The 24,457-nt window shown below is 38.2% G+C and overlaps 1 protein-coding gene across 1 annotated transcript in view; it reads left to right on the top strand.

Annotated features, from left to right (window-relative positions):
* CA10 (carbonic anhydrase 10) overlaps positions 1 to 24,457 on the top strand; it is a 205,626-nt gene that overhangs the window by 168,479 nt on the left and 12,690 nt on the right. The window contains exon 5 of the mRNA XM_009818802.2: positions 23,831 to 23,926. Coding sequence (XP_009817104.1) covers positions 23,831 to 23,926 — 96 coding nt within the window. The remainder of the gene's footprint in view (positions 1 to 23,830; positions 23,927 to 24,457) is intronic.

Below are 24,457 nucleotides of genomic sequence, written 5' to 3'. Positions count from 1 at the left end.
TAATTTTATAATCCCAAACAATCATTAGATACCATCTGGAGTTTGAATGATGCTTTAGAACAAGTGTTTAACCCCTTAGAAAATTTGAGACTAAATTTCAGGTACCCGAGCAGGATTTTGATCTTTGTTTTAGGCTTGCACTTTTTCATTCTGTCAGACTACTGAGGTATTTGTGTAGTCACTGCAGGTGAAAAATTACAGTTCACTGTGACATCAAATAAATGAAGGACCTTTTCAGAAGTATTTTAGTACGTCAGCATTTTGATTATTTAGACCTGATAAAATTGCCTGAAACAAATTGCATTAAGTCTTTCTGGAATAATTGAATACGTTAACATTTCAGACAACAAATTATACAGAGATCACCTGATTTCTGCAGAGTATTAATTGATTTCTAGAAAGCATTGTTAAATATTTAAGTATTTGAAAATTTGGTATATAATGTTTAAGGGAATTATTCTTAAAGCAATGAATGAAAGGCTGTTGAAGTTAACGTACCAGCTGCTACATGGCATTGAAGTTGTCTTCGTTATTTCCACTGACGTGCAATAGGACTTCTACTCTCAAGTCAGTTATAGCAAGAATCAGAAATGTTTCTGCAAATGCTTGCTTATCTATCACCTAAGTCTGAAAGCATCCAAATTCCCTAGGTTTCTCAATGTTTTACCAAAGTACGTTATTATTCCTGGATTCTGCATAGGAAATTCTAGGCGCTTGATACAAGGAGCTCCATTCCTAGGTCCCAGTATTTTTTGCTTCTGTACATTGCCCTCTGTGATACAAGCCCCATAGATACTGTCTGCTATATACTGAAATTTAAGAAACTGTACAGGCAGATTTTTAGAGTTGGGGGGTTTTCTTCTTCTTTTTCATTATCTACACAAATGTGGGTGTTCCTTGCCAGAAAACTTTCCTTCTTTGGAAACCACTTTTCTGAATCTTGTGGACTATCCATCCATTAGCAGAATTGTAGGAGCTGTCCAACCCAACTGCAAGCTCTATGACAATATCAGCTTATATTAACGTAGCATGTGACACAGCAAAATATCTGCTGCATGGAATAATAAAGACTGAATTTCTTAGATACTGAGTGAAACAGATCCGTTTAGTAATAAATATATTTTTGCACATGTTTACTTTTCAGTTACCAACTGTTCTCTTTTTTGGGGGGAGGGAGAAGTGGAAGAGAGCGTCAGTGTACTGAGAGCACAGGCTGTCACAGACTATAATCTAAATCCCTTTGGTGCCTCCATTTTAAAATCCAGCATCATAGAGCAATAAGGTGGAGTTTTTCTGCTTAGAGTAGCAGCTGTAGGATTTGCTTTTTTAAACCACTGGGACATTAAAACATTCAGCACTCTAAACCTCCAGTGTCACTTATGAAGTATTCATTTTGCCTCATTCCAAATTATTATCATTTGCTTGGGGTGACTTTACTTGCTACGGGATGATTCTTCTTTAATTAAAGAGTAATTTACCTCTGCAGACAAGAAACCGCACCCATTTTGAAATGAGGTTTGTGTTACTTGGTAATGATTTTTCCACCACACTCTTGTAAATTTTAACTTTTTCTCCAAATATATTTAATGTAACATTCCAGAGAAAGGAGGAATCAGACTAACTTCTTATACAAAAGCTCTTGCACCTATTATGGACAACGACAAAAGAAAATAAAAAGTAAGAGTATATGAATTTTTATTATCTTTGCAATTTACCAAAACAATAAAAAAAAACAGTGAGCAATTACTGTAAACATTACCCTAGACAAAACTCTCATGAAGGCAATGGACTTTTGTCTGAGCTAAAACTATGATTTGTTATTTTTATACTAACCACAGATATCAGACTGTAAAAAACCGTAATACCCTTTTAGCCCAGTCTCTCTTAACTGATACTGCCTGTGCACTGGAAGATGAATGCTGGCAACCAGATCATAAACAGGAGAATCCAGAGTTAATAGCAGATGAAACACAACACGTTCAAGATACTGGTCCATCACCATCACAGTGCAGTTCCTCACGCACTTGCACGTTTGGTGCTGAGCACTCACTTGGCCACATGTGTCTTAATTGCAACAACTTGCTTAACGCCTAAGTGGAGTCAAAAACCACTAGTTCTGAGAACAAGCATGGCCCTTATAGCCCAGAGAGTGGGGATTCACTTTGGAAGCTGTCTTCTCCAGTAATTTTTGTTACTCCGTGCAAATGGAAGAGCTTCAGACAGTGAATGTGACCCTGATTTTGAACAGTCTAAAATTGTTGGTAAGACCCTCTTGTGGGAGGCAGGAGTTTCTGCCTCATACCCATGTCCAAATCCGGCAAAGGAGGCAGCCAAGATGGCATGAAAGGTCTTCCACATCCCACATGGATGCTCTGGTAGCTGTGACTTGGGACCTGAATGGTGGCAGGGACCACATCCTCCAAGGACTGAATTAGCCCAGGAAAAACTCCAGCCCAGAAGTCTCCCTCCTCCCTGGTAATAATGACTGTTTCCTAATACACAGTGGCAGCTGTGAACCCTTACCATTAGCTCTCTACCCTTCAGTTTATTTCCATAGCTTCAGCTACTCCTTTGTTAGGTCTTTGTCCCTTACCTTATGTTTAATAGTTTCTTATGAGGCATTTTAGTGTCTGAGTAAAAAGCCATCTAAATCATGTCAATTCTAGCTGCCTTTTTATTGCACTTTCAGGGAACGCTGTGAGGTTGCAGAGTTACAGTTTTCATTTAGCATAGACTTGACCTTCCACCATCCCTGTAGACCTTTCCTTAATTAAAAGCACACAGGCATACACTGCCTCCCAGAAAGTCAAAATACTTCAAATTTGTGGTATTTTATTTTAACCATCTAGGTAATTGATACTTTCAATAAAGACCGAGAAGGAAATACTTCTAAATCTTGCTTTCTTTAGACAAAATTATGATAGATAATGGATTAGGATATTTTACAAGCAATAAAGGGAAGCAAACTTAAGTTTTTGTTACCATTTCATATGTATGTCTTTCCAAAATTATTACAATTAGGTCAGTTTCTCAGGCATATCTGCCTTTAAAATAGCACGTGAGTGATAGTAGGCACAATAGCATCAGTGTTAACACTGTGGAGAATTAGAATTGACAAGGTTAAACGACATTTCTTCGAAGTCCATTTTCTTTCCATTTATCTTTTAATATCTCACCTTTATCTGTCTGCACCTTATCTCTGTATAAACTAACTGGACATTACTGCACACACCTGCCAAGATTTGCTGGATTAAACCTCAGTAAAAATTAATTCATTCTATCCAGTTACTTTTCAGTAGTTTGGCTGGTTTTTTTAATCTGACTGCCATGAAAACATGTTCTAAGTGACAATTTGCCATAGGCACATTAGAAAAGCACCATATACAAGTTATTACTCTGCAAGTTCTATCAAAAGTAAAGAGAGTTCTGGATTTTAGCTAGAAAGGGCAAGTCCATTACTGTCCATCTCTTCCCATCATCTTGAATTTTATTTACTCTTTCTTATCAAAATATGAACATGCTACTGCCATCTAGTCCCTGGACATTCTGCTAATAACAGAATCAGTTGGTAACACAGCCTTAATCTGCTTAGCCTTCAGTATAGAACTGGTCAGAAACAGCTGTTGCATTCTCTCAAATGCATAATTCTTATGAATAAAAAAATAGATATTTTTTATTTTTCAAGGCATATTCAATGTGAACAGTATACATTTGACATATTTTGTTATGTGAATTTTTGCTCTTTCCACCTTTAGCAATTTCTTTCCCGTTTCCACTGACAATCTAAGCACAAAGTGATCAAGGACTGAGCTATCAGTCCTATACGGTTATCTCCAACTCAGCCTGATACTTTGAAGTGTCTATGTCCAAAGCAAAGCAGGTAGATATGGTCCTGAGAGGCCTGTCATTTTTTCTGCTTATACAAGACTTAATCTTACAAGATCCATGGCTACAGGAGCTCAGCCACCCAATTCTCATTACCTGCTGCTTTTTTGCTTCCTACCATGTAAGTTTGAAATACCCTGGTGAGGTTGTGTAGACAAAAGTTTCTTCCTCCTGCTCCAATCCACCAAACTATCAATGTGGTGCATTTCACTGCACTAATTCATTATATAAATCAGTAGAGAAGCATGGCTTTCAAGTTGTGGTTCTCCTAAGATTCTCCAGAAGAAGAAAGAAACAAACCTTCATCCTTTTATTCTTTTCTCTTTTTTGAAAGAACAAAAAAGCTTATGGTAATGTGCATAAATGATGAGTTGGCATACTTGTCTGAAATAAGAAATTCTGATTCAGAAAAGGATAAAAGACTTAGTACTAAGTGTACTACTGTCAAGTGCTTTGAGAGAAGACAGGTTAATGTCCATTACTTGCTCTCTTCACGTAAAAAACCAGGGAAGGGTCAATAAAATATCATAAAAATATGCTACCAATAAAAGCATAATTAAAAATACATAAAGTATTTGCAGAACAACCCATCATAGGTGAAACTTAAAACCCTCTATACCACACATTCCCTTAGCAGGAGCTGCCTATACTTCACACACAGAAACTAATAATCAAAGAGACAGTCAGAGCTCTGATCCCAATTCTGTGTATTGTGAAATTACTTTGTGGCTTTGGGGTTTGTGGATTGTTTCTAAAGAGTATTGTGGCATTGACCTGTGGAGCCAGTTTTACCTGAAATACAAATTACTACACCAAGATTGCTCCGATTAAACTAGATTTTGGCACATTTTGTTCCATTTTTTCCTTCAGAGCAGTGGTCGCAGTGAGATGTTTCTAGTGAGATGGCTAATGGATAAGCTCAGGAGAATGGTGCTGCTGTGGTTTTAAACAATACAATCCATCCCTGACCATTCCTGCTTTAGGCATGATTAGTGCCATAAAAGAGGCTTCAGACAGGAATATTTCCTTTCACATCCAAGGCTGCGAATTACAGCCTAACCCTAGGAGTTGTGGTTTAAGGCAGAGTTCTCTATAGGAGTCTTAAAGCTCCCGTGCTCTAGGTACCCAGATTGTCCCTTTGACAATCTGCCTGTACCCACAAACAAAATTTTATACACACATACAGCCCTGCCGAGGGGAGGGAGATCACAGGAAAATCAACAAATTACTGTAAGGTAAGCAAGAGGGATGAAGACATCGGGTCTCCAGGCTCTTGGCTAAATCACAAGACAAACCAGCAGGAAATCAGGGAGATTTCTGGTAGCCTCTGCTTGTGTTTCTCTGAAATCAAGTTACCTCCACAAGGTACTTTGGTTTTGACACATAAGCATTTTCCAGCAAAACCCTGTTTCAGCAAAAAAAAAAATCCCAACTAGTTCTGCTTATGATGAGCGCAAGGCCTTATTCTGTGCGAAGCCCAAGGGTGTGTTCAGTTAAGAGGATTTTCACTGTTTGATTTGTAGCTTAGAGCCTCCCTATCTACTGTTCCTAAGTCACAAAAGGCACAATAGAGGAACTGTTCTTCCTTCTAACTGGTAGAGCTATTCCCTGGGGCAGTTAATTAGGAAAAAAAAAAAATAAAAAAATCACCCTTGTTCTTCCAGATTCTAATGAATGTCTGTCTGTTGCATTCTCATAGGGTTTTCTTTCAGAAATCCAGGAAAATGATGAAAGGAAAAATGCCAGGGTAAAAAAAAAAAAAAAAATTAAAAAAATCAGTGTCTGAAGTTCCAAAAGCCTTTTTCCTGTGGCCTATTTGAAAATACATACCTACTTTTTAGATATACTCAGTACTGGAGATGAATACTTCAAAGAAAGTTGGAAATGTTTTGTTAGAATTCTGAGCTTTCAGGCAGCACATTTGGGGTCTATCCCCACAAATCTTCATATACATTAGCAGCCCCATTGAAATAAGTGAAACCAAGGGCATACCAACAAATGTGAAGTAAGGTAGGAATGTGTGTTTACAATGCATCTGTTACTGTTGGGGAGCACAATACAGTGAGTCACAATAGAAGAAAAGCAGGATGCAATCCCTAGGATTTAAAATTCTTAAATCCATCTTAATTGACAATGTTTTAGCTCCACTGTGATCTTACATATGAATTTCACACTCATTTTTTCTTATTTTATGTACATAAGATATTACCAAATAATAAAGTATCTAGATATTGCTAATACCGTAGAAATTACCAAGTGATTAGAGTGAAAAGAGAATTTTTAAAATGACACAGACTTCTTTACTAGCACAGAAGAACACATCAGTTTTGTGATGCCATCCGTCTTTCAAATGATCTTGTAAACTCATCAATATTTTGGTTGTGATCATCAAACAGTCTTTGGGCAGCTTGAAGTAGATCGATTTTACCTGTGTACTGCTAGATGGTATTTCTCATTTTGTGCTCTGAAAGTGGCAGTTTACAACTCAAAGTGAATGGCCATTATTAAATCTAAAGACACACATCGTTTAAAATAAAAAATAAAAAAAATGGGGAATTCTAGAAAATCAACAGAATTACTGAGCTGTATCATCTTGTATCAGCTGAAAATCTGTCCTTTAATGTTTGTGAAGAGGCAAATAAAAGTGCAATTAAGAGCTGGAAGAGACCATCTGTCTCCTTTCAGTTCGTTGTTTTGTTTAGAGTTGGGCCTGAACCAAAAACCTAATTCAGACACGTCCAGTGTTTGGAAACGGTCACATCCTCGTCCCCTTGGATATTCAGAACTGCTGATAGCTGCTCACAGCAGACACTAATGATAGCCCTTGTAATGCTTTTTGTCAAATGCTTTACAGTCATTAATACGTTCCCCATTAACTATCAATTACCTTGCAGTGTAATTATTTTACCGATTTTACAAATGGGTAGACTGAGATGGAGAGGCTGAGTCAACTGCAGTCATAACAACAGACCATGGCGCGGTAAAGACCAGAACATGAGATTTCATGGTGTTTTCAAAGTCCCAGAAATTTTGGCCACCTGATTTCTCCAAATTCATTCACAGTGCCGGATGGATACCTTAAATAGGCAGGTCTTGTCATCGTTATTCCTATAGCGAAAGTTAATTACCCCAATACACACCGCACTGTGCAGGCTACAACATCCAACGGTATTAAAGGACAGTCATGAATTTCCCATTATATATGCACAATATTCTGCCACCCAGAAAACCTTTTATCATCTATACCTGAACCTGTCTCTTACCAACTACTTTTTTAAAGTTCCAAACTTGTAATGTAAATATAGCAAAAGAGGCAGATAAAAACAATGCCAAATAGAGAAGACTGTAGTGAAATAAATATGCGAAGCTAAGTAAATCGCAAACCACTTTCTTTTGAATTGCAGTAGGGCTGTAAGCATTGACAATATTAAAAGTCAATGAAGCAGTGAAAGTAATTTACAAAGATGTACCCTCAAAGTTCATGGAATGCTGATATGGTAAATATCTTTAGAAATGTCTCTAAATATACAGTAATTTATCTTTGGATTTATTGGACCATTTAATTATTTTGACAGACTTCAAACTTTGAGATATCGATTGATTCTAATCAGTAGATCTATAACTGAATAACTGTTTATCAAATTGCTGTTAATGAAGCAAATAAAGCAATTTATCCTTAACATGCGCACATTTCATTTGTATACATTACCTACATCATTCATCTGCGTGGAAAGTGGAGCCTTGCCAGTTTCTACAAAACAAACTGCGCTATGGTAAGAACAGCAAAACGACGATAGGCTTCCCTTGTAATTTTAATTTATATCAGAAATATAATTTACAGCAGTGGCACTATGTATAAAAATAAAAAAGCCATGTACGGCTGTGTGAACACCTCCAGCTGCAGACAGTAAAACTGTTGCCAATGACTTGAGAAAGAACAGCATAGCCTTTGTAATCTGAAGTCTGTGACCTGCTGCGATCCATCAGCTTTCAAGTTTTTGGGCCAACCTTTCTAGAGTGGTCAGTCCAGCGAGAACTACAAACTAGAGAGAGAGAGAGAGAGAGAGAGAGAGAGAGATAAAAACAGCAGCAATTGAATGCTGAGCTGTTTTGAATGAATGATCCACTATTAATAGTTTGCTAGGTGAAGATATTTTCCTTTGTTGCTTAAGAAGCTGTCTTCAGCGTTTTGATTCATGGAGAATTTTCCTCCATTTCCTAGTCTGAAGCAAGGTGAGCAGCTCCTGCTTTAGGTAGATTGTACTGTGGAATTACTAAATTCTTTTTTGCTTTTATTGCTGCTAGTAGTTCTAGTAGTCTTGCTGCTGGTAGTTCTCTCCATTTGTTAATAACAGTGGAGGAACAGGAAAGAAGTGAGCATCTGAGGGGCTGAGAGAACCCCAGCTGCTGGTTGCCCCTGTCTTTGGTCTGTTTGGCCCATTGACCACAGATGAGTTTGTCATGGCAGCAGCAACCTCATTCTTACCTTCGTTTGCTCTAAAGTTTTTCTGTACTGAGATTAGAGCTTGCTTTTGTAATATAGATGGACCTGTATGGTCAAAGGTACTGTGTTGAAACAGAGTTCCTGGAGAATACAAGCAGATACTGCAGAAGTTGTTGGCAATTGAGCAATTCAATAGCATCACTCACACAACATTGTCTCATCTCCTCTGCAACCGTGACCTGTAACTGAACCTCAGCCAAAGGGACCATAGTGTTTTACCTGGGTCTTTTTAAGCAGTAGGAATTACATTGTCAAAGTAGATCTGGTTTTATCCATTATGAAATTGTTTACTCACCAGACTTTCAGTTGGCTGAGAACAGTGAAAGTATGATGAGTGAATAAAACTGCACAGGGCTGTGAGCAAGCTACTGCTGATCTTCTAGGCCTGCATAATAACTCATCCCTGTCCCACCCATGAAACTCCCCTTGATATCAGGAGGATTTGTGATGGTTGCCAGATTCCAGGCCCCAACTCCAGGGTGTTCCTCTGCTACTGGGTATTGAATACTTGACTTGTAAAGTGCGGCAGAAGCATGAAAGATGCTAAAAAATAAGTTCTGTTCTATTGTTCCTTGCTAAAAACTTAGAAGTTCTAGCAAAGATAATAATGGCATCAAATCATTGATCAGAAATACAAATATAGTACTTTCACATCACTACTTGGAGTATGAGCAGATTTAGCCTGTGTCTGTTCTCCCAGCTATGCTCTATGTTAAAGGCAGTTCTTGTGTCATCTTTTTTCATACAAACAGCATATGTACTTTGTAATGCTTCAGGTAACACAGAATAAACTTTGCTAAAAACTTACAGAATGTAAAAGTTTAGTGCTCCACAGTTGGGAAATGGGAACAGAAAAGCTGGTTGTGCATACAGACTTTTTTTGCCTTCCTCTCCACTTTCTTGTCTGATCTGCCGCAAAGAGAAATCAAACAGGGTGAATCAAACAAGCCAAAATAATTCAGAAGGTTGGGGGTTTTTTTCAGCCACAACATCAATTCTGCTGAATTGCAGCATCACTCTGTACATTTAAGTTGTACATTAACGTTGCCCTCCTCGTATAAGAAAAAGCTATAGAATAATATTTTTCAAACACACTTAGGTTCATATGACATTTGGGATCTTTTGCATTTCTGAAATATAGTGATTCTAATTATGCAACATCAAAGCTAAAAACCAGAATGCAAAGACACAGTTTGGCAGTACAAAGAAAAGGTGCGATACCGTAACCTGCCAGAGCATCAGAACCTATTTTTCTGTGCTTTCAGAAACACTTGCAAGAGCAACCTGTGACATCCTCGGAATGATGTAGCCAGCAGAGCAGCAGTGCTGCCCTTTCCCACTGTGATGGCCCCTTGAAAAAGCAGCACTCTGGTTTCAGACATATATTCGCTAACCTCTAAACACCACTGCGAAAGGAAACTAGGGTATATTTAAGGACCATTTTGCTTCTCTAGAAATGCACCGTGAGGAATGGCACAGCTGGATAGCAGTGCTAACATGAGAAGAATGACAGATTTTAAGTGACAGGAAGAAACAGGACAGAAGAGGGCAGGGGAGAGTTTCGGTGTTCGTAAAAACAGGGGAATATATGGGTCTGAATATGGGCAAGGAAAACGTATGGACTTAGGTGGCACAGGCATCATTATAGGAAAGTCTGAAAAAGAGCATGGCTCAAAAGGAATCCAGCCCGTGCTGGGCACATTCATCCGCTGGCATGTTTTTGATTTCATCTTTTCATCTGCTGACAGTAACCAAAGTTGACAGAGGCTATTGGAGCAAAATTTAAGTCTATTAAATGAAGGTGGGCATCCTCAGTTCTGTGCAGAAATATAGACTGACTTGATAAAACAGCTGAGTTTAGTTGAAATTACAGAGGGAAAAGTAGACAAATTGAAATTTGGACTGGAGCACAAGAGCCAACAGCAACTTTATATAATGTGTTTGAGAGATGTAATGCCCTGAAGTACTAACAAATGCATTTTTACATCTCATCCTGAGAGTCTTACAGATTTTTTCTGGAAATGTCCTAAGAATCTCAACCTTGATGTTCAAACTCACAATTATTTTGAGCAAACCTATTTCCCTGGTGAGTTGCCCTCTTTTCTTCTGCAGCAAATTTCTTCTACTTGACTCCCAGTTCTGCACAAAGTGATTTATTAGAGAGATTGCATTTTTTTTTCCTTCTGGAAAGTGTCAGTTTCTGAACAAGATCAAATAATCTCCTGCGCTTCAGTATTGACTAATTTTAATTATTAAAACCTTTCTCCCAGGAAAAACTCTTCGTGCTGCTTGCTGAGAAACCAGCAATTTTTAATAGAATTCAGGAACTTCTTTTCTTGAGGAGATCAGGGAACACTGGAGACAGAATCTGACTTTAAGCTGGGCTCACAGTTCAATGACATTTTTTTTAAAAGTGGGAAGAACTAGCTTTTTCCTTTACCTTTTTTCTATCTATGTGTCTCCCTTTAAACTTTCAATGATGGGCTTTGCAACAGCTAGGACATAATTTGTTATGCAGTAAAATTTAATCATATATATTTAAATTAATTATAAAGCTAAACACATACTTTGCATATATACTACACTTACTAAAATCAGAAATCAATCTTTTGTTAGATATCATTGTAGTGATATGCAGTCCCCATTACCATGATTTTATATGGGATCCTTTCCTCACAACAGCCTGCCAAATTGATATTGTTAAAGTGTCAATGAAAGAAAATAGTAGCTACATTCGTATTATAATTTCTCACATTTAAGTTCTCAGGTTTTAACATCATTGACAAATAATTAGATGTTTTAGCAAGGTAATAGGATAATTACACTGTTGCTCCGTAACTCGAAATCTAAAGGCAGCACTATCTGCATTTAAAGTATAATGCAACTTTGCCTACAGACATTACAAACTAGCATACCTTACCACAACGAATTGTTTACTGCAGTGTAATGAAATCGAATACATGCTTAATGATGCAAGCTTGTCAAAATAATAAACTAACATACAGTCAACATTATCTTCAATTAGATGTCTACTTTGGTTGAGTTCTTAACATTACAGTTCAAAGAGCTGGATTTTTATCTGCTGTAATTTTCAGCTCCATTTCATCTGTGCACTAAGAAAAACGTTCTCTTTTGCTATGCAAGAGCCATACCACAGGATAATGCACATAAAGAAATTAAATAAAGGAAGAGGTGGCAGGCACAACATTAGGACTAACTGAAGAAACTACAGCTGGTCAAATTTGTGACTAGTAATTTCATGGGGGAAAAATAAGACAAAACCCACAGGAGACATTGCGTGTATTAAATGATCTTTTTTTGCACATCTAACAAAAAGCTCAACCTTACCAGTCACTGTGCAGCAACATTCATAAATATTTGCATGATTTTATGAGATCGGCATGAATTCAAAGCTACCCACAGCATGTGCCACAGCCCAACATGACAGTCACACTGTGAGCACACAGCTCCCTAACTGCACGGGGCAAGCGGGACCCACGATTCACTCTTTAGAGCAACCACCCTCCCAAGGGCGGTTTGGCAGGCGGAGACGGCCACTGTCGGGGATGGAAGAGGGGCAGCACCATCTACAGCTCTCCAACTCCCCTCCTCACTTACTGATCAGTAATGCCGCTGAAGGAAATAGTGCTGCGACGAGGCAAGTTGAAAGCTGGTTGTTGCAGAGCTGCGGCTGTACTTGGCACAATCCCTCACTTCACTCGGACGTTAATCCCCCATGGAAGCGACACTGCAGATCCCCAGTCAGTCAGTATTTCAGGGGTCTGTAGCTCTTCCAGTGGGAACTGGATGCAGCAAGAAACAAATAGTGTGTGGCATTTGCACGGCAGTCAGAAACACCCTGAAGGCCAGGCCCTTGGCCAGCGAGAATAAGGAGCTGCTTTCACAGCCTGACTGAGGCCAGGCTTTCTGCCAGCAGAAAATAGTTCACTATGTGGACAAAATGAATTTCAAAGACTTTTGATTGGATCATCACGCAAATTCACCTTTTCTAATTACAGAAAGTCCAACAGACTAAAGATCTCTTCAGGAGTTCAGCATTTTGGAGCATGGCACATTCCCTGGTTTCCTTTCATTAAGAGAAAATATCTGTTTGGCATTTCAGGTATTTCCATGCCAGTATTTTCAGCATTTAAGCTAAATAAATTAACCTGCAAATGAATACAGACTGTGTTTTCTAATGGGGAAAAAAAGCTTAGACTTCTGTTGTCTGATGTAGAAAGCCTGCTGACACAAATTGCAGGTGTGACTTCACTGCTGCCCCTTTCACCACCATCATGTCCAAGAGGCATGTTTTGAGTACTAAAAGGTCTCCGGACTCATCTCTGTTTTAAAGACAGACATGTAAAAGACTTGTGTTGCTGATCTGAAGTGCCATTGCTACACTCACCACCCTTTCCAGTGAAGAGTTGAATTACCAGTTAAAAGATTCCAGATTCATAACAGGCCAGATGATATCATGAACAGTCACACAGAGGATCCCCATAGCACTCTGTGCTCAGGAACCTCCATTCCGCAAACCACAAAACCCATTAGGCAGATCTGCTTTTAAGGTTAGAGATGACGCACCACGGCTTCACCCTCTGTTCATTCGCCCCTCAGTCTAAGTCCTAACTGAAGCGCTATTCACTTTTTTACAATGAGGCTGTCTGCGCAACTGATTTTCTTTACCCTTTTGTCCATTTAATATTCACATCTCACTGCTCAAACTGCCCACAGACACATGGCAGGTACCGTATTTCTGTTGGAGTTGCAATTGGTTTTCATCATTTTTCACTGACCTTCAATTACTAACTTTAAAAACTTGTGAATAAGTGTAATTTCGGGGCGTATTCACAAAGGTAAATCTCAGCTTTACTTCCTAATGTTTAGATGGGATTTTCAGGTGGTTTCTTGTTTCTAAGCGTTCACGTTATACAGACAAGACAAACTGTGAAGCAGAGGTCACTGGTGTTTAGCTAGTCAGGGCAACAATTACTAGTGAGTTAGGAAAATGTTGCTCCTGTGCTGAAATATACAGTTAGAAAGTTTCTGAAACAAATGGAAGAGGAGGGGTTCTTCTCCTGTCTATATGAAGCCAAGACATTTATTTGTTGTGGATGTAAGGAAGCAGCTTTGAGGGATGATATAAAAGAGGAAATTGCAGAAAATACCTTTGACAAAGGAAACCGCTGTTAGATCCTTGAACTTCAACCAACCGCAGTATAATTAAGGCTACTGGAAAGGCTGCTGTGATCATCTTCCTCTGTTTGTTTGTAAATGGCTGTACTGAACTGCTCTTACCATGTGACAATTTTCAGTGCCCTTTATAAGGTACCCAGAAGAGTGTGTCCTTATGATAAACAAATGCTGCTGTGTGTAATTTCATGCCCTTTTAATTTGTGCTGTACTACATTTGTTGAGTAGTGTTTGCCAATATCCTACTTTCTTTTACCAAATCTGCAGATAGAGCTAAAAGGCTTACTTTGTAAAAGATAACTGGCTTAGTTATAACTTCTAAGTGTCAGTTATCTTTCCTAATGAGTATAATGCCACTCAATTCATCTAGAAACAAGATAATTTTATAGTTGTCTGCCTTAAGCTGTACTATCTCACATTCTTAGATAATTCATGTCCTCTTGTTTTGTCTGTGCTCGTTATTTCTCAACTTCAAACTTACCTTTTAAAGTACAAATGTGAAACCGTCTCTTTTGCTATTTACATAAACAACAAAAGGCAGTTGTACTTCCCTTAGCTTTAAAAGAGGCTTCCAGGATATTCTTAAACAACAACCAAAAACCCCCTTATTTTCTGTCTGCAGGGTAGATCTGTGCCTTCTTTCCTCTCAGTCTCTGACTCTGCACCTTAAACAGGAAATCCTGGTGTGAAAATGTCTTCAAATTATTTCTAAAAATTTGACTCCCTAATATATCATCTCATCTACCACAGCATTAATATCCTAAAGGACCTTCAATAATTCAATAAAACATTCATTCCAGAATGGCTATTTTGAGTCAAGCTGGGCTTCCTCAAACTTTTCTGTCTTTGAGCCCTCAACTTACATTCAAAGATTTAACGCTACGATCACTAGCAATTATATCCATTTCAAATTATTTTCCTCTTTTATCAGGCTTTAAGTGTTTCCCTGTTATCACTCTATAAAGTGCTGGAAATCCAAGTGTCCCACAGTCTCCTGCCAAAACTATTTGTATTCTGAGCTTCTTTTTGCACCTTTTATGGGTGATGTGTCACAAATTGTCATGGATCAATAACACAAATTGAAGTTCATAACATGAACCTCATTATCTAGGTGTTTTCCCCAACACTGTTAATGCTACATCTGAGCATCTCACAACATTGTTCCTGGAGAGTGCAGCTATTCCCATGTCAGAGATGGCAAGCTGGGCAGAAAGCAGTAGGAAGATTTGCTTAAGGGCAGAGAAGGACTTGAACATCATTTTCTTAAGTCATAGGTGAGCAACCCAATCACTAAAAAGGAAGGAGACTCTTGAGAGAAAAGGATGTGTCGATAAATCATTCAGAAAGATCCCATGAGACCCTGTGTTTGTTTTCACATTTAACTTTCAATGGATATACTACTAATATTTTGCAATTTCATTGGTTTAAAACAGAAAGTCTCATCTCACCAAGTGCATATGTTCATCCTCCACATTGACGTGCCGCTTTCCCTTCCCAAAGGGCAAGCAGACCATCTCCCTCTCTTCCCCTCCTCCCTGCAAGAGCAGTCAATTCCCACACATCCTGTGCCAAGTTCTTCTCCCATCCTACACCTGCCAGCAGGGAATGGGGAAGGACAGGTCACCAAGCCACATGCCGCGGCAGGAGCAGTAACGACAGACTGGATTGCCTGTGCAAGGCTGAGATCAGGCAACGAGAGCATTCGGGTAGGCAGGCAGGAGCTGCTGCCCAAATGGGCTGGACAAGGACTTCCACGAGCCTCCGATGGACCACACCAATAGCTTCTTAAAATACATCCTCAACGTTATTCTGTGCTTTCCTCATATACACACCTTATTTTCATTTTAAGAATATAAAATCCCATGCTTCATTTTTGCCACAGAAAAATTATATTCTTAATTTAACAATATACTTCTATACTCAAGAGAGCAGGTAAAACTGATAATTGCCTTATTTCTGCTTCTGGTTTGTAATCCCAACATTAACCTTTTCTTTGCTTCTTTGTTAACATCGAGTATATTAAGCTTGATCAATTTTTTTTCTACTAGATTATAAAATGAGGACAAAGGGGATAAAGCCTAGATCAACAACTAGATTTTCACTAGCCCAAATTCTATTAACTTTTTTTGCTCATTCTTTTATTCATCAGTCTGTGATCTTTCTCTGCCTGCTCTTGCCCACCATGCCCACCCTTTGAACAGAAATGTAGCTACAGATGGTATTTTGGCAAGGTAGACTGAGAGCTGTAGTGGCATCGCGTGTTGTTACAGAAGGCCTGAACTGTTAATGCATCTCTGTCACACCATTCGGTGACCTTGCACATGTGTCCTTTTGACTCAGTGTCTCAGGATAACACAGTTAACAACAAAAATAGCATCAGTCGCTACTTCACTGCATTTTTGACTTGCAGGAACTGTTTTCTGCTGCTTTCTGGACTGATTGCTAAAGAAATACAGAATCCTCCCAGAAATTCAGAGCACAATTATATAACTGAATCTCCCAAATGGAGTGTTTACACTGAATTCATCATCATGGTGTCTGAGCATCTGTTGTATTTAAAATGAGAAAACAATTTAAATGTAGTGTTTAGTCAGAAAATCCTGCACGCATCCAGAAATTATGATAGGCTCATCTAATAGCCTTTTTTCCTACATTAACCCTATTCTCTCTTAAGATGTAACTTTTGCAGATGATGGATTGGGTCAGTGCCAAATTACAGCTTGCAATAAAATTTTGCATCAGCCAAGACATAATCAACATCAAACATTTGAGTCTAAGACTTTCCTTTTGATCCTCACATGAAGTGAATTGCAGAACAGTGTCATTTATTTATGTTTACCCAGTACTTGCTCACCTGCTAACAATGAATGACAAGAGTAGTTGACTGGCAGGTCAGCCAAAAATGCCCCATGTTGAGTAACGGGCAGTGGAAGGCTTCAGCAATGACTGCCCTGTCAAAAATTCTCCTGTAGTCACACAGCAACCAGCATCCCAGACACATCTATGTACCTCTGGGGCTCAGTTTGGATTTTTCCTACCTTGTGTTTCCTCCTATCTGGGAGTGAGTACAAATGACTGTGACATTTGCAACAGTTCTGGCAGCATTTGGATGGCAGGAATCCATCACCTTTCACATTTATTTCTTCAGCCTATCGTTTACTTAATTTTTTGGTGTTAGCACAAAGGTGAAAAGTCCTAATAGCAAATTCTGAGAAACACAGAGCCAATCTGACCTCTTAAGCTAGTAATTCGTATTTTTTACTGTAGTCCTGTGGATGCTTAAAAGAAACATCAGGTTTTAAATATTGCCTAAAACAGCCTTTTTTCCTACTTGCAAATGACTTAAAGCAAGACTTACAACAGAGAGAACAACATATAAAAATATTAAAGAGAAATACTTTAAAATCTTCTACACTTCATTCGGGTCATATTTTCCATATTTTCTAGCTGCAATGGTTGCATATAAACAAGGAATAAGGATGTTTTGCTCTGTTAGTAGCCTCATCAGCCTCATCAGATACCAGGTCAGCAGCCAAAATAGCTGTACTGTTTCAGATCTCATTCTCTCCAATCTCTTTTCAAAGTACTATTAAACACCCAGATAGAGTATCTTAGAACAGATGCTAAGACTCTCCCTCACCTTTCGTTTGTATGTCTCCAGCTAGAGAGGATTACTTTAAACCTAAAGCAGGCAATGCTACTCTTTTTTTTTTTTTAAGAGTCATAATACGTGCTGAAAATAACACACAGTGTTAACTACTCACCAGGGAACCCTGGATAAAGCTCACTGTTGAACACCATTTGTTGAACAGAGGTATTGCAAGTTAGTTCTTGTTACCGACCGGCCTAATGCAGTGTTAGACACCATTTGCAGTTCAAGTGCTAATTCCTAGCATATCATTATTTCTAGTAAAGTAGATTTTGCAGCCACGTGTAGTTAACCCTTGACCGCATTTTCACTTTACTGCATGATGCATTATTGCGTTTCTCTGCACATTCTTTTACACAGCTGTCTGCTCAGAAGCAGGGGAAAACTGAGTTCCTTCCTTGCATTCTTAATCTTATTCTTTTAAGTGAAAAAGAATTATAATCTTTTTTATTTATCTAGGATACAATTGTTGGCATATTGTTGTAAATGTGGATGACAAGCCTTTCTGTTAAACCAGTATTTTATAGGCATTTCTTTTAAATCACAAAATAACTGTCAAAAGCAGTAAAAAAAAAAAAAGCCACAAACCACATTTGTCAGCAACAGCCTAAAGAACCTCAGTTTTAATAGAGAGAACATAAAAGAGAGTCAGAGATACAAAATTATTTCAAACAAATGTTTTTTGCATCTCTCCTTTCTTATATTAAACTAAGTTAATCTTTTTAATTGAATTTCATTTTAAAACCACAGTAGTTTTCTAAAATGCTAAGTAAACTACTGGAAGTATAGGTTGTCATGTAAAATTTATCTTACCAATTTACCAACAACGTAAGAGTACCTCACTGCTGTGGGCTTATGCATAAAAAATAACAGACAGGATCTATGGATTAATTAGTTAAGTACGTGAGTAATACCACCTTGGCAGATCCTAATGTTTCATGGTAGAGTACCCTGTGCATGAGAAGAAGATGGCTTTGTTTTTCAAAGACAATGGCTGTGAATCATAATTTCTATCTTCTTAAACACCATTCTTCTGAGCCCACTAACAGCCCAATTCTCCAGCTGTTACTTTGAATATGCTCACTGAAAGCAAAAAAGGGACTGAGAACTGGACCAGAGAGTTAAAGTTCTTACCCCACTTGAATTGTAAGGACTTGTGCCTTGAGCAGGCCAGGATTATCCACCAAGATGCGATAATTAAATACGTGCAATCTTAGCACGTTCGCCTTGCATATGGGTGAGCATGTGTGTGGACAACAAGGTTTGATCATTATAAGAATTCACGAAAAGACAACATTAACATCCAGCTCCAAATCCTAACCAATTATGAAAAAAATGCAATTAACTTTATTTCTTCCTTGAATAGTCCATGTGATATTAGGCCTATTATTAAGCAACACACCATAAAAAAATCCTTCATCACTTGCTAAAGATAGGAAAATTTCCACTACATCACTGCCAGGTATTGGTCCAACGAAACGAGACAAATCAGGACCACAGGTTCTGAGGAGCCTGGTGCATGTTCTCACAGATGGTGCTATGCCTTTCCATGAAGGAGGAGGTACATTTAATTTAATTTAAGACAAAGCTAAAAATATTCTGGTCAGCTACACAAATTACACATCCTAGAACCAGGGGACATTTAAAAAAAACTCATTTATTTCACAAAGTGAGGACCTCAAATCTCATACCTGTTCAGATCCACAAAATTAATGCCATAAATAACTCTTAGGTGATATGACATTACTGCTCTTTCCAAAGGGTTTTACAAGACCTGTAAGATCAACTATATTTTAACACTGGAATATCAATTGTTGTTATTAATAGGTTTTAACTCATTAAAATAATTTTCCTCACTGGACACCTACCATGCAGAAATTACATTTCTTTTGCCGTTTTTATTAAAATTTGAATAAACAAAAAAGTGTAATTTTTTTCCTTAATGAGATCTTAGCCACTTTTTTACAAGGTCTCAGGATCAAAACAAACATTTAACTTGTCGTCTTGAGCAATTTCATTTGCTTTTGTTCCCTGCTGTGCTGGAAACATGCTTTGTGCTTGCTCTCAATCACATATCCCAACAGTTTATCAGGTAGTACAGCATAATACAAATATTACAGTTACAGATTAGCTGTTCCCTGCTGCCATTCACTCCGTGGTTTAGATCCCTTGTCATTTACAAATCAAAATGTTTATGCACTCAATTATAACACTTCTAAGTGAGAATGAAGGGTATTCCATTACTCCCAAGAGGACTATGGAAACATTTGTGTGTAAAGTACTGTGATAGTCTAAATTCCCTCAGTTTCATATTTTTCCACATCTCACAGTGATCTAACGTTTATAAAAGGGTTATGCATGCACACGGGATCAGAGCTTTGTAATATACAGAGGGTCTTTGTCCAAGTTAAAAAATTGCTGAAAGATTTCTGAAAAGAGTCCCTGGAATTTTTGGCACCCACAATGATCAACACAGCAAACTGCCTCCTTTTGCTTAGCCAAAGAGCCTTGGTCAAATGCCACACAGAAAATACCCTGCTACTAGCTCTGCCCAAAGATGCACATTTCACCCGGGTGAAGGATCAAGAAAAACAGCAAAACACACTGCGGAGGAAAACCAGTACGAACAATGTGAGTACTATAAGTACAGGGCTGAACTTTATCAAAGTACAGGCAAAGAACAGGTTATTACCATTATAAACAGACATGCACATGTGTTGAGAAGGGGAATTAGATGTTTTCCCCACAGTGGCCAGAACAGGAGCCATAATATCAGCCTATCTATATTATTTTACCCCATAGATTCAGCCTACCAGGCTGAGTAGACCGTGCTCAGTAGGTTACCCCTAACGTACTGTCGTCAGCTCCTGCTGACGTTCCCGACACCGCCGACCTCAGCCATCTAAAAAGTGCTGTGCCTGCTCCTGGCCCAACGCACGTTCTTGGGTGATGAAAAAAGGGCACATTCTGGATTTTCATTGGCTAAAAGAGAGTAATTAATCTTAATTCTCTTCTCCCTGAAAAATAGAACTTCTATAGCTCGAGGAAAACAAAGAGCTATCAGTTGTGCTGTGGCAAATTAATCTTAAAGGGGGAATCTTCCAAAGAAAATCAATAGCTTATAACGAGATTCTGTATTGTGTTTGAGCCCTGAAACTCAAACTAGAATCAAAGGGTACTTTCAGCATTACAAGTTTACTTTTGTTGTGCTTTGCTTTTAATACAATGTCATTGTTTGAAAAAGTGAAATTTTCATATATGAGCAATTTTAGTTATGTGTGGCTTCACCTTCATGGAAGACTCTAGTAATATTTGATACAGACTGTAAGATTACAGGCATTTCAGGCAACTTTAAAGAAATTATTCTCAAAAGAAGAAATTTAATAGGGAATTATATTTTTTTATCCCACATGTAATATTCTATATCTAAGACATCTTTATTCGTTTGCACCTTTCTAAATTAGCCTGTTCCATATGAGAAGCTTTGAAAATGATGTCTCCTTACATGGTCGATCTTTTTTTTAAAAAAAAAGAAAAACCTAATTAATTTAACCATGGTGCCATGGAAGCAGCTTTAAAATGAATTTGGGTGCAGGGAGGAAGGATACAACTCTAACACAGAGAAAGTAAGAGGTTTCAGAAGGAAAAAGTCTGTCTTGATTCAGCACTGGGATCTTTGAGAAGCAACAACGAATAGCAATGCAAGGGGATCTTTTCAAACTATAGTGACGCAAGATTTCTCAAGCATACTCTTCAAAACAGTTCATTACCAAACTGGGACGTGATAAGGAGAGGCCGAATGGGGCAGAGGCATACAAACCTGCAGGAATGGGAAACTTGAAATGAAAACTGCTTGAAAACACTCATAAAGAATACCAACGTTCTCAGACAAGTACTTGTAAAGACAGTGCAATACAGGGTGGAGAGATCATTTATAGATCAGCAAAGGAAATAACTATTCTAATTCCTGATCAGCTCAAGTCTGTTAACCCATTCCCACAAATACCTATTGAGTGCCTGCAGTCTGAGTGTGAGTTTTGCATGGAGTGACTTGTGTCTGACATCAAGAGAGGTCTGCAACAGAGCCGGGACACTATTATGTGCTGAGAGGCCCATATCACTCATTGCACTATCATGTGTTATGCAAGACTAGAACTGCACTGGACAGTAGGCTCCTTGCAGTGAGTCTGGGACAAATAGCCTATATGTGGTCATATATACTTCAGGAGTTTTATTTCCATAAGTCCCATCAGTAAAAATGAGAGTTTGACATTGACTCAGGCCTTCCATGGGTGGAAGAAGAACTTGGTCCTTACTTTTACCTATTCCTGCACTAGACATTTTGGTTTGTTACATAAACTGTTAATCTAATTCATTGTTATTCTGGGACTTTGTACAGAAGGAATTCTAGTTTAAAGCAGACTTCATCACTTATTTCTTTGATAATTCACAAGTTAGTTTGGCTGCCAGAGTGATTAGTTGTACATAAAAAGAAAAATATGTTACTAAGCCTAAAAATTTCAGTGAGTTCACAGTCCCCAGAACCATGATGTTATCGAAGTTCAGTAGTACCACAAAGTGATGACTAATGAGCCTATAACCTCTAAAAGCTGTAGAGTCAATGCTCTCATTAATTCTTTACAAGACCTTTAGAAAACATACCGCATTCTTCTTGCTTCCTAGCTGTCAGAATTTAGTAGATGACTTCACTGGCTACTTTGACATTTTTACTTTTTCGTTCTAGTTTGGTTTGTTTGCTTGCCTTAAAAAATGCCTACCATGTGAATTGTAAAAAGGTCAACCAATAGTTCCCAATCCAGACAGGACAAAAGTAACTGAAAATAATGCATTATAGCAGTAATTTTGACCCTTACCTTATTTTTTTGGTCTGTGAACCGTTAGCTGTAAATAGTGAAGTGTTGTGCCAAAGATCTTCTAATCTTACTAATGCAAATATTCTCTTTCCTTTCAGAATTTCCACTACCCCTCTTTACATCAATGTCCAAGCACTAAAACAGCATCGCTAAGGGATTTGGGGGGTGCTGGGAGGACAACGCTTGGTGGATTTTTATGTTGGGAAAGCTCATAAGAACCGATTCCGAGTAATTTACTTATAAAAAGAACACATTTTATAGTCAGGGCAGAGTGTAGGAAATGGAACTGTCTGAACACTCCCAGAGTTTGGTCGCATCATTTATTTCTCAACTTTTCATAGACTGAGATAATAATGGTGTAGGTTACACATAAATTGGGATGCTGTTATAATCCAGATCACTACTAGTACACGTGTTGGTGGGTACACATATTGGGATGGCAAAGCAAGGCTTTGTCTTTGTAACTTGATTGTGCACTGCAGATCATACAGGGAGGTCACTCTTGCAGAGAAATCCTTGCAATTGTATTTCATTACTAAAGCATCAGACACTGCATTCATCCAAAAGGCAAAGTCACCAATGCAGGCACTAAACCCCATATTTCAGTGGTTTTTGGGGTGGGGTTTTTGTTTCCTGATTATAAACATGGAAAGCACACTATGATGAAATTTCTTTACTGGCAGTGTTAGTCTTTGGCCATTTGTACAGTTTAGAAGACTACCAGACATAGATCAAGTTAATACCGATCTTGTTCACAGTATGTAAGTCCAGAAATTTCAGTGGACAGCCTTTAGATTTATGCCAGCACATGGAAGACACACCTGATTTTTAAATACAAACATCAGGCTGCTGCAATTCTGAAAATGCCAGAACAACGACCTTACTTTTCTGATCTGAAAACTAAGAAGATATCTTTAGGCTAAATAAAGCTAACTTGCCTTTCAGATTCTTAGAAGTACTTAACTGCCTCCTGAGTTCATTAAAGTTGTTCATCTTTTAAAAAAAAAAAAAGTGAGGCTACGAATTGCAATATAAATGGTAACGATGTCCAGTGATCCCAGACAAATCAAATACCATTGTTCTGGTTAAGACATTTACATATGCAGGGGAAGAGATGAACTGTGTTTCATAATTCAAAAGTTCCAGCAAATCATAAAACTAAAAAGCAGAAGGAAAGCTGTAGGAGCTAAGGGGAATCTGGTTAACAATAATACAGTAAGCGCCTAACTGTAGGAGCTTTTGTAACCCAGTTTGTAAAATCTAGGGCCAATGAATATTAGTATTTTAAATTCTGCGAGTGCTGGTTTAAACAGTTCCAAACCCGTATCCCATATGTTTCTTCAAATATTTCAACCCCTGACTCCTCTGTGTTTGGCCTGAGGCTGAAAAGTACAGATTACTTGATGCCCATGGCAAGTGCTGTTGCAACAGGGAAATGATGTCAACCCCTGCAGTGCAATTCATAACGTGATGTGGGTAAATTCACTTACTGGCAATTCAGAAGAAAACATGCTGGTGCTATGCCAGTTGGAGCCAGATGGTGACTGAAATTATTAAAATCACGCGTGCTGCAAACCTATGAAAAATTGCACTGTTACAAAATATCCTAAGAATAGATGGGATCCTAATACAAACCAATTGGCGTATAGAGAGCATGTGCAAACAGCGTATGGTATGATTTGCTACTGTTTAATTGTAATCTTTCCCTTCCCTGTTTTCTAGGTTCAACTAATCCACTATAACCACGAGCTGTACACAAATGTCACAGAAGCTGCAAAGAGTCCTAATGGGTTGGTGGTAGTTTCCATATTTATGAAAGTAAGTATTCAGAATTATCAATGCCTAACATAAACAATGGGCTTCTTTTGCCATGAGCTGTAAATCTAGGAATTAGGCTCCTCATTATACTATAGCAATGCCTAGAGGCTCTGATCTGGAATCCAGAGACAGCATCGTCCTAGGAAATGGACACACAATCTCGACTCCAAAGCATTTGCAATGTAATGTAAGGAAAATGAAAAGGGATAAGGGAGCGGGGGGAAAAATCCTTATATCATAAACATCACTCATAACACTTTTAATGGCTATGACAAAAGTTACTAATTTTGCAGATTTGGTATTTCTTCATGAAATGTTATGCATTCAATTAAAAGTAAATCTCTCCTAGTAAGTTGAGGCCCTGGGAAAGAGGGCACGTTTGCTCTTTGGAGACATGCTAATGATTCAAACTCAGCAAACTAAGTTTTTCTCACACTGTTATTTAAAACATCTTAAACTAACAAAACTGAAAGAACGTTAAAAGTATAACTCTTAATATCTTCCTTTTCACAGAGCTAGAAAGACATGAAT

Source organism: Gavia stellata, chromosome 22, assembly GCF_030936135.1.
Source record: "Gavia stellata isolate bGavSte3 chromosome 22, bGavSte3.hap2, whole genome shotgun sequence".
NCBI classification, from domain to species: Eukaryota; Metazoa; Chordata; class Aves; order Gaviiformes; family Gaviidae; genus Gavia; species Gavia stellata.
This window is presented reverse-complemented; position numbering and strand designations above follow the sequence as displayed.